Source organism: Podarcis liolepis, assembly GCF_965112155.1.
Source record: "Podarcis liolepis genome assembly, chromosome: 9".
Classification (NCBI taxonomy): domain Eukaryota; kingdom Metazoa; phylum Chordata; class Lepidosauria; order Squamata; family Lacertidae; genus Podarcis; species Podarcis liolepis.
This window is the reverse complement of record NC_139564.1, coordinates 73,974,527-73,985,323: the sequence shown is the minus strand read 5'-3', so window position 1 is coordinate 73,985,323 and position 10,797 is coordinate 73,974,527. Positions and strand designations below refer to the sequence as shown.

Here is a 10,797-nt window from a genome sequence, read left to right as displayed (position 1 = left end):
GGTTAATTGTGAAGCCTCAGTACATGTGTAATCGCTTCTCTGAAGGCCCCTCCCCATAGTCCCCACACCACATAGGAAGGTTTAAAAAACTGTTTTGCAAAACAGACAATCTGTCATCCTAAAGATATCAGGAATCTTGCATCTGCATCTGCCTCCCCCTCCACTCCTTTCAGATATGGAGTGGCTGGCTAGTTGTAATGTTTAATTAAGGTAAAGGAACCCTTGACCATTTCTGGTTTTGGTTGTTTTGGAAATCACATCATTGATTTGGATGACACAGTAGCTAATCTACTGCCCATAACATATGTAAACGTTCCTCATAAAGTTGCATATGCCATCTTGAAATTAAGTAACTATTTTGCAGAAAACAAGATTTCTGTATTTTAATCATCTGTTACCTACTTGGATACTAAGCAACCTTCTACCTGGTCCTAAACATATTTTTTGGAACTGAGGCTGCAATACTATACCAATTTACCTAGGCGTAAGCCCTGTCAAACTCAGTGGTGTTGACTTCTGAGTAGACATGAATAGTATTTCACCTTAAATTCCATTGATTTTGGTCATTTTCTTTTCAAGTCAATGTGTCAAGGACTACAATATAAGATGCTTTTTTCATATACCAATGCATTTTTTTTTATCTTTTGATAGCAGGCAACAGTGAACCTGCTCTAAAATTATTCAATACCATTTTCCATCAGGAAAAGAATGGTTTCATATTAATAGAATTACTTTACACTATCAGCATTGTCCAATTTTTCCTATGATTTTTTAAAATCAAACTAACAAAACAAAATTAAAAAACTCCAAAACAAACTCATTTTGGAAACTTAGATGATCCACAGCAAGAGGAAAGCACCATCAAAAATCTCTTTGTTGAATCTTATGAAATTTCCTGGTTTTAGTTAGCAAATGTTTTGAAACAACCAGGATTATTGTTTCCAAACCAATCCTATTTCACAAAAGCAGAAATCCTGGGACTTTGATTCTTCATGGATTTGCACATACACAGTTGTATTCAGTGTTTTAGTGAACAGGAACAAATTATTCTTAGCTATTCTGAACGTATAAACTCTAGAGTCATTTACTCTACCATTTTATATAGGTTGAGGTTAACATTAATTGATACCTTCACTGATTTCGACATTTTGACCCACCCTTGTGAATGCTTTGACATGTGTGTTGGTTCATCTTTCCCCACATCCCCCAAAATACTCAAAAGTTTGGAGCTAAGTCATTATCTGAATACTATTTAAGTTGTAAGACTAGTTCAACCCTTCAAAATCCGCTGAAAATGGCTGCATTGTTTTTAACACAAACATAATAAAATCAGAGTTAACTTAGGAAATGTAAATCTGCAATGGCCTACTTCCTTAAAAAAGAAAAGCCAAAACTCTTTGCGGAGCAAAATGAAATGATAAACATTCCAAATCACTTAATAATTTACACATACATTTAAAATTCATTATGTTCTGACAGGTGCTCCTTACAGATGACTCCCCTCTTCATCTTCCTTCAGCAAAATGTTTGCTCAATGACATTACCAGCATGTGAAATTAGCTGCTTAGTTTAATGACTGTTGTGACCTAAACCTAAAGTAACATATCCTTGTACTAACTGTTACTCATTCAAGAGGGGCTTTCATGGCTATGTGAACATCTCTATTGAAACAATGTGCAACAGATGTTAGACGTTGGATAAAGAAAGAGTGGTGGGAGCTATTGACCCATTGCAGCCCCTCCACCATAAGACTATAAGCCTCTATGCATCACTCAGCTACAGGCATGTGACTGTGCACACAGTATTCCCAGCCCCTCAAAAAAAGAGAAAGACCTGGCACACACAAAACAATCATGTGTTTTTGTCCCACTTCCTTCCTAATGCCCCTTGAAATCAAGATATGCTTGCTGTGTTACTGCAGGGCAGACGGAAAACCCACAGAGCCCCACCCACCCAAGGGTTCTATCCCTGCAGGGTTCTATGCAGTGATGCTGCCCAATTGCATGCCATCCCATCCCCTTTGTGGGATGCTCAGTAAGTGGAGAGGATCAGCAGCCTGGACCTATACAACTTTATATTTGAGGCCTCCTGTGGTGCAATGGGTCAGCGCGTCTGGCTATTAACCAGAAGATTGGCTGTTTGAGCCCATCCAGGATTATTGCATTGCAGAGAATTGGACTAGATGTCTCTCAGGGTCCTTTCCACTTCTACAATTCTATTTCCTTTCCCCTCCGATTCCCCATAACTTCATTTGCTCCATCTTAGTGGAGCCTTCTTGTCCATATAATTTTTGGCCCATTTTGAGGAAGGAGAGAAGCGGGAAGTGGGTTGTAGCAAAGTCTTCGTGCTTCTTCATGGATAAAGAAAAAGGCTGTACTGAGGTCAGCTGGGCAGGGTTGAGTGCAAGGCAACAAGATGTTTATGGAAATCAGGTGGGTGCTACAAGGACAGGTGGGGGAAGAACAGTGCACTGCCCAAAGAAGCAGAACAGCTATAGCAGAAATCCATTTATTTCAGAGGAGAAACTGAGAAGCAATATAGATCTGGTTCAAGGATAGATTTGATTTGGGCAGCTCAAGATGCCAGCCTTATTCAATTAAGTTCAGTCAAATCTGAAAGAGTTGTTTACTATGGAAAGGCCTGAAGACAGATTTGTTCTTCTCTCTTCGGAAGAAGTGATATGCCTAATATAATCTAGCAGGTTTCCCCTTCAATTTACAGACCTTTTGCCACAGTATATTGTGGGTGAGAGAGCAAGCCTCTGAAATCCTCCTGGAAATGGTTTAGCTATTAATGGCTGGGCTGAGAGTAGATTCTCTGTGTACTCTTTGGTAGTTAAGAAAATTTATAAATTATCTGAGAAAATAGTTTGTCACTTGTAAAACTGATTAGAAATTTTAAGCTGTATACAAATAAACAACCAACCAACCAACAGACAGGCAGGCAGAACAAGGGCACCTTAATTGGTTTCGGTTATTAAAATGACTGTTGTTGGGTGTTGTTTCTTTTTTAAAGAAATAGTTTGTCACAAGATGCCAAGTCTCTGGAAACCCAAGTTCACCTGAAAACAGGCATACCATCACATTCTGTGGGAAAGGCATCTATAAGCAAATCTGCTCTGTTGCTAGTAGTAGCCCCTCAGCCCTCCCCATGGGGGTGGGGAGATACAAAGCCGCTTCTGGAGCAGAGATGTGGGAACCTGTGGCGCTCCAGACATTGCTGGGCTACAATTCCCCTCTTCCCTGACCGCTGTTCCTGCTGCTGGAGAATGATGGGGCTGGAGCACAGCAACATCTGGAAGGCCACGTTCATTCACATCCCCTCAGGGAATCGCTCAGCAGGGAAGAGAAACGTCACCTCAGTGTAAAACCACAATTCAGCAAGGTTTACAACTGATTAGAAACATTTATTTAGAAAAAGAAAAGTTAATATTCTCCTTTAGCAGGATTTGGGCAAATATATAAATCATTTCAGGTATAAAAGACTGTCAGTGCCTGACAGCAAGCGCAGGCTGGCTCCTTTTCCCCTCTTCTCCTCCTCCAGTAAAGCCAGGCTCAGTCTGGGGGCAAATCCAGCCCTGAAGACGAACCCAAGTTCTTTGTGCAGAGGCCAGGGGAGCCCTTTCCTGCCCCCCCCCCAGTCAGTGCAAGAAGGGCAGCTTCCTCTCCCTCCTCCTCCTCCTGGTCCTCCCGAAGAGAATGTGCTTGAAGGACCTCCGGAAGTCCTGGTTGAAGATGGTGTAGATGACGGGGTTGAGGGAGCTGTTGCAGTAGCCGATCCAGAAGAAGAACTTGAAGAGCGCCTCGGGGACCTCGCAGGCTTCCCGGCAGATGCCGTAGAGGCTGTAGCTGAAGAAGAAGGGCGACCAGCACACCACGAAGACGCCCATCACCACCGCCAGCACGAAGGTGAAGCGCTTCTCGCGCGCCTGGCTGGCCGCCGCCTTGGGGCCCACGCTGCCCGCGCGGTGCCGCCGCCGGTGCGACGAGAAGAACTCCAGCGAGCGGCTGCTGGAGCGCGACAGGCGCCCGCTCGACGCCGCCTTGCACGACGCCGAGGCCAGGGGCCGCTTGGCCCGCGCCCCGTCCCGCCGCCGCCGCCGCCGGCTCTCCAGGGTGCTGCTCTCCTCCAGCTCCACGTCCTGCAGCTCCGCCGCCTCCTCCCAGCGCGCGCCGGGCCACGGGCCCTTCTCCCGCGGCGGAGAGCGCAGCGACATGAAGCCCCGGGGCGCGCCGTTCTCGGCCTGGGGCGCGCCGTCGGGCCCGGGCCGCTTCTCGGAGAGCGTCCTGGTCCGGAGCTTGGCCACGCGGTAGATGCGCACGTAGACCAGCACCATGATGAGGCAGGGCGCGAAGAAGGAGCCGATGCAGGAGGAGAGGATGTACCAGGTCTCGTCGTTGAGCTGGCACGTGGCGGGCGCCTCCCCGGGGGGCTGCCAGTACTTGGAGACCAGCGGCGGCGAGGAGATGAGCGCCGAGAGGAGCCAGACCAGCAGGATGATGCCCTTGATGCGCCGCGGGGTCCGCTTCTGGTTGTACTCCACCGCCTGCGTGACCGACCAGTACCTGTCCAGGCTGATGGCGCACAGGTGCACGATGGAGGAGGTGCAGAAGAGGACGTCCAGCGCCAGGTAGATGTTGCACCAGGCCTTGCCGAAGTGCCAGGCGCCCATCAGCTCGTTGGCCAGCGAGAAGGGCATCACCAGGGCGGCCACCAAGATGTCGGCGCTGGCCAGCGAGACCAGGAAGAGGTTCTGCGGGGCGCGCAGGGCGCGGCTGGTCAGCACCGCGATCACCACCAGCACGTTGCCCACGATGGTGAAGGCGATCAGGAAGCCCACCACGGCGGCCAGGCCGGCCACGGCGCCCGGGGAGTAGGCGGCGGCGGCGGGGGGCGAGAGCGGAGCCCCCAGGGACCCGTTGAGGGGGGTCGCGCTGCTGTTGGGGGGAGCCTCCATCGCCCGGGCCAGGCGGGCGCGGCACTAGGGAGACGCCGCCATCCCCCGCTCGCTCCGCAGCTGAGCCCGGCCGGCGCCCGCTTCCCCCGCCGGCCCCGCCATCCCGGGGAGAAGGGGGCGCCCCCCGGACCCCTTCCCGGAGCAGCGGCGCTTGCCTGCCTGCCTGCCTGCGCGCCCCGGCAGGCGGGGACTCCCTCGTCCTCTGCTCCTCGCTCCTCCGGGCGCCCGGCGCTCCTGGGGCGGGAGAGGCGGCGTGGCGCGGGCTGCTGCTGGCCGGGCCCCCGGAGCCGCGCTCCTCCCGCCGGCCGGCGCCTCTCTCCCGGGCGCCCCGCGCACTGCCGGCTGCGGCGGACGGCGCCCGACGCTGCCTCGAGCATGCCCAGTAGCAGCGGCGGCGGCGGCCAGGCACGCTCCCTCACGTGCGCCAGACGGGAGGGGCGGCCAGGGAGCCCGAGAGCGCCCGCCGCGCCCTCCGTCGCAGGGGGCTCCCCGGAGCGCGCTCCTGGCCCGCGCGGGGCGGGCGAGGGGGCGGGAGAAGCAGTGGCGTAGCGTGGGTTGTCAGCCCCCGGGGCAAGGCAAGTAATTTGCGCCCCCTAACCCATGGATTTGCGCCCCCTAACCCGTGGATTTGCGTCCCCTAACCCTAACCCCCAGATGTTGCGCCCGGTGCAGCCGCCCCCCCCCTGCACCCCCCACGCTACGCCACTGGGGAGAAGCGCCGGAGAGCCGCGGTCGAGGGCAGCCTTGCCGTAGGGATGGCGGAGGCTCCTCGGAGGAAAGGAGGAGAAGTGCCTCCCCCCCGAAGAGAACGGGGACCAGCAGGTGGCAGAGGAGACCCCGAGAGAATCCCTGCCCCCCCCCACGAGCGCCAGTCCCCGCCCCCCCCCCGGCTGACTTGTAAGGGCTTCGCTTTCTCATCCAGCTGACCAAGAGGGGGAGGCGGGGAGAGAAACGCGACGGCAGCACCGAGAAGCTCGAAACCAGAAGGGTTAGCTGCTGCCCCGCCCGGCCTGTTTCCGCTGGTGCTGCGGAGAGCAACGAGGTCCCCGGGCAACCGAGCAGGGAAGTTGGCCTGGGATGTTGTGTGGCTTGGATGCTTTCCAGGCAACTTTCGAGGGTGCGCAGATGGACCGGTTCTGAATGCTTCCGTGAGAGCAGCGCAAGGGACAGGCCTCCCAAGGGCTGGAAAGGGCTCCCCAGCTCCTTCCTTAGCAAAGCTGGGGAGGCGGCAGGGCTGGTGGGTGCACAAGGTGAAGGATTTGCCATATGTGGATCAGGGGTGAAACTAGGCTTCGAGGAAGCTGTTGATTCAGCTGGTCACAGCCTTGATGATGAAGCAATCCAGGATGCCTTGGTGCAGCCTGGATTTCCCTGGTACAGTATTTCCCCCTTTTATCCCACTTAAAATCAATAACAGTGCACCAACAGTCTTCTAAGAAGAAAATAGTTTACTCGCAGTTCACATTCAGTAGCAATCTGGAGGCAGGCTTATGTTGCAGTTATAGGTACATTTTGTGTGTGTGTTTGTGTGTGAACAATGGAATCTGAGTCGGACCTCAGACTTGAGAACTAGCCACATCTCTGTAGAGATTGCAGTGACAAGATGGACTAGAGCAGGCATAGGCAAACTCAGCCCTCCAGATGTTTTGGGGTACTACAATTCCCATCATCCCAGACCACTGGTCCTGTTAGCTAGGGATCATGGGAGTTGTAGTCCCAAAACATCTGGCAGGCCGAGTTTGCCCGTGCTGGGAGTAAGAGAGCCAAGAGAGAAAGATGGCGGCATGACCAGCTCTTTTATATAAGTTACGCCCATCTCTTGCTGGCTGCACCCAGGGGGGGAGTGGCTCCCGCAGGTTTAGCAGGAAGTTCTCCCTGCTGGATCCACATTCTGCTGAGTGCCCATTCTAGCAAACAGGAAATGTTGAACTTGACTGCTCTTTCTGGATATCCCACAAGTGAAAGGGTAGCAAGTGGCAGTGGGCTGTGAGCAGGATCAGGGGAAGGGGACTGTTTGAGGCAAACTGTGCCCACCTTGGTTCTGTTATCTGGAATTTCAGATTTGAGCAGCTGCCTTTGGATCTTTGCCCCTCAGCCCCACATCATTGTTAACAAGCAGTGTGATCAGAATACTGCAAGTTGAATATAGATTGAACATAGATTGGGGAGCCCACTTGTGTTCCAGAACAGGTAAAAAATTCTGCATGCAAGACATGTCCCGCTTTATCAGTTTCAATTCTCCTTCCATGGAACAGCCAGTTGGAGTTCTTGCGAGGCTAGATGAGATAATGGATTTGTAATGCGGTTCTCACACTGCATAAATAACCTGCGGGAATTAATAATCAAAGTTCCAGTGAGACAGTGTTCTTCCACCACCACTTTATTTGCTTAGGGAGGTTTTGTGGGACTTTGTTGAAGAACCTGGGAAGTAAATCTCCAGAGTTCCAGAGGGCATCATGCGCTGTGCGACTGGCAGACATTCTTACAGCCTGTTTGTTCCAGTTCAGATCAAAATTCCACTGACTTCTTTAAGGTGCTTTTAGACTGAATTTGTTTCAATGCAGCACATATCTTAATCCATTTCCTTAGGGCACTGAGTGACACAGAAAATTAATCAGGGATATGATTACCTGCTTTAAAATCCATTTTAACTCATGAGATGAATCTGGGGGCTTCATTTTGTTCTCAACTCTTAAATAAGTTTGAAGAAGAAGAAGAAGAAGAAGAGCTTTTGAGTCATTGAAACCCCTTTCATGTGCCGAGAGGATGTGAATTAGTAACCTGGAGACAGTAACCTGGATCCCAGCATTTGCAAATGCAGAAGAAGATGCAGTACTCACAAACGCTTACACTGAGCTGCACATAGAGAGAGGCTTTCCAGTTCACATCAAGGGGGGTAGCTTTGTTACATCTCCAAGCCAGCATGCATCTTTCCTCAAAACTGAAGGTAACAGGAAACTTGTTCACTCTAGAGCTCCACAGAAGTAGCACTACTAGGCAGAGTCTACCTTTTATTCTGCTATCTATCCGAAAGCAGGCTTCACCTTTGTGGAAAGCTTCACTGCACAGTAGCAGTCAGCAGAAGTCAGCAGAAAGCATTTCAGGAAAACTGGTTTGTGAGCAACCAGGATCTGGTGCTCATCCATCATGTCTCTATGAGCAAGATTCAGTTGCCTTCCCTTTCTTCAGAGGAACTTGGGGGGAGCTTTTCCCTGACAAATGTGAGGGCATTTGGAGGAGGAGGCCTGGAGTGCTGCCTCGTGCTGTACATAGGACCAAGAGACATGGGGGATGGCTGAGGGATTGGGGCAGTGACCTGCAACAGCCGTGTCATGTTTATCTTCCTGAGAATGTGCAAAATTACACCTGCAGCAAGTGCAAGTTGTTTGCCTTGCTGGAAGGGAAGGTACAGCACCTTGAGGCCTGCCTAGCCTCACTTTGAAGCAAAATGAGGAATTGCAAGGATGAAGCGGACTATCCTGGAACAGCAATGCAGATAGGCTGCCCCCACCCACCCCCGGAGGAAGAAGATTGCCCATTGCAGGAGATGAACCCCTGGAGAATCGTAACACACACAAGCAGGACTGTCAGGAGCTGCAAACACGATTCCATGCCCTCACCTCAGACACCGATTCTGGGCCAGAGTTGCAAGGGCAGCAGTTGGAGACCTCAGAATACATCGAGGAGGCTGTGGAAAGTACAGTGTACAGAATGGTGCCTGCCACTCTCCAGAGGAAAAAGCGACACATGGTGATGGCAGGCGGTTCGCTACTGAGCAGGATGGATAGCACTGGATAGCACTAGTAGTACAGTGGTACCTCGGGTTAAGAACTTAATTCATTCTGGAGGTCCATTCTTAACCTGAAACTGTTCTTAACCTGAGGTACCACTTTAGCTAATGGGGCCTCCCACTGCCGCCGTGCCGCTGGAGCACGATTTCTGTTCTTAAAGCAAAGTTCTTAACCCGAGGTACTATTTCTGGGTTAGCAGAGTCTGTAACCTGAAGCATCTGTAACCCAAGGTACGACTGCACCTGTCACTTACAGAACTCAGCAGGCCCCAGCACAGAACTCACAGAAAGATATTGCAAGCCCTCCCCTATTAATTTTCCAGGATCCTTGCTTTGATTATCATTATTATAATTACAATGTAGTGGTTTTTTTGACACTGCACTGATAGGGAAGTATATTGTGCTATTAGCTGTGGGGACTCTCCGTATGACGTGCTGATGCTATTAATTATAACAATCATATGGTATCCTGGCTCTCTATATCAAATGACCAACAAACAGATCATGATTTTCTGTAGCAAATGTAGATACCTTCTGCTATAGCTTAACACTTTGGTTTTAGCATAAATCATTTTTCATTCCTTGGCTTATGGAAATGCTACATTGTAAATCAGGTCAGTGTGATACACCACAGCATAAATCACATATATTTGGTGCTGCATCCTTTACAAGTCTAGACAATATATTTTTGCAACTTCAGACATTTCAAAAGATGATTGATGACAGAAATGAATAATTGAGTAGAGTGTCTCTGTTCTACAAACAATAAATAGAGCAGCATCATAAGATGTGTGGCTCAGGGGAATAAATGGCCCCAGTTTCTCCAGAGTTTGCAATTCTTACATCCGTATATATTTATTCTTTTAAAAGTAAGTGTGCACCTAGACGGTCAAACTACAGGAAAAGAAGTTCTAAAATGAAAACCACTTCTTCTGGGCTCCTAATAGTTGAGAAGGATTCCATTCTGAAAGACTAGCAGAAGACAGACAGACAGCAGTTTTAAAGATAGCTGAAATAGTATTTGCCATGGAAAAAACTCTACACCATGACGTAGCATTATTCCCAGGGCTTTTGGGACTGGAGATGGCTTCCCAGAGGGGTCTATGAAGAAGAAGCAAGGAAGCTCTTGGGCTATGAACAGATAAGGTAGTAACACTTGCCCACTCTCCTAAATGTTGGCATAAATTCTCTTGCAATTTCATGGGTGAAAAAGGTTTTGTAGGGGGAGAATTACCTCCAAGGATGGGAGAATCTAACAGTTTCAGTTTCTCATTACACCAATCTACCAATCTTAAATTCAGTTCTCCATGTAGTTTGTGGCTATATATATATATATATATATATATATATATGGTTTTGGTGTCTTCGGGTGTCTTCCCGTGTAAGAGTTGGGGTGTCTAGGCGACGTTTCGACGAGGTCTCACTCGTCATCTTCAGGCTGGTGCTTTCGGCTTCTTGTTACTGGAACAGAGCAGGATCTCAGTGTTTGAGTTCCTATAAATACTGTTGAGGGGGTGTGGTGTATAGCCTCCAACGTTCTGGGCAGAGAGGAAGTTCCCAGGTTAGTGTGCCTTTTCTTCTTTTGTTCCTTAATTACTTGAGGGATATCTTGAGTGATTTCTTGAGTGATATTCTGAGTACCACTTAGGTGGGTCATTAAGTGTGGATTAGTTGCTAAAGCTTTCGTGTCTTGACCTCTTGAGCTTGTGAAGAGTTTTTCTGAGAAGATGGCTGTACTGCACTTAGTTGTGCTCTGGCTTGGCTTCGTGTATAGGGGCGAGCTGTGGTTTTGTGCCCTGTGCCAGCCAGATCTGTGTAGGGATTGCAGGGGGGTGCAGCATCCGGAGGTGCCACTATGGTTTGGCTACTGGATGGTGTCTGTAATTTATCTGTGGAGAGGGTCTGGGTTTGGGTCTGGTGTGGTTGATTGGTGATGGCGTTCTGTGTGCCTCTGGTTCTGGTGTCGGTTTTTGTGGGGAGGGCTAATTTCCAGATGTCTGGCAGGCGGGACGTGTCGTCACGCTTGTTCATGTTGTGAGGGTGTTTCTCT

General features: G+C 49.9%; 1 protein-coding gene across 1 annotated transcript; it reads right to left on the bottom strand.

Moving 5' to 3' along the window:
• Positions 1-3,385: 3,385 nt before the first annotated feature.
• Positions 3,386-4,957, bottom strand: ADRA2C (adrenoceptor alpha 2C; the record flags this gene model as incomplete). The annotated part of the gene is made up of 1 exon (XM_083459406.1): positions 3,386-4,957. The coding sequence occupies one exon, from the start codon at positions 4,955-4,957 to the stop codon at positions 3,641-3,643; it is 1,317 nt and encodes a 438-aa protein (XP_083315532.1). The 3' UTR covers positions 3,386-3,640.
• Positions 4,958-10,797: the final 5,840 nt, after the last annotated feature.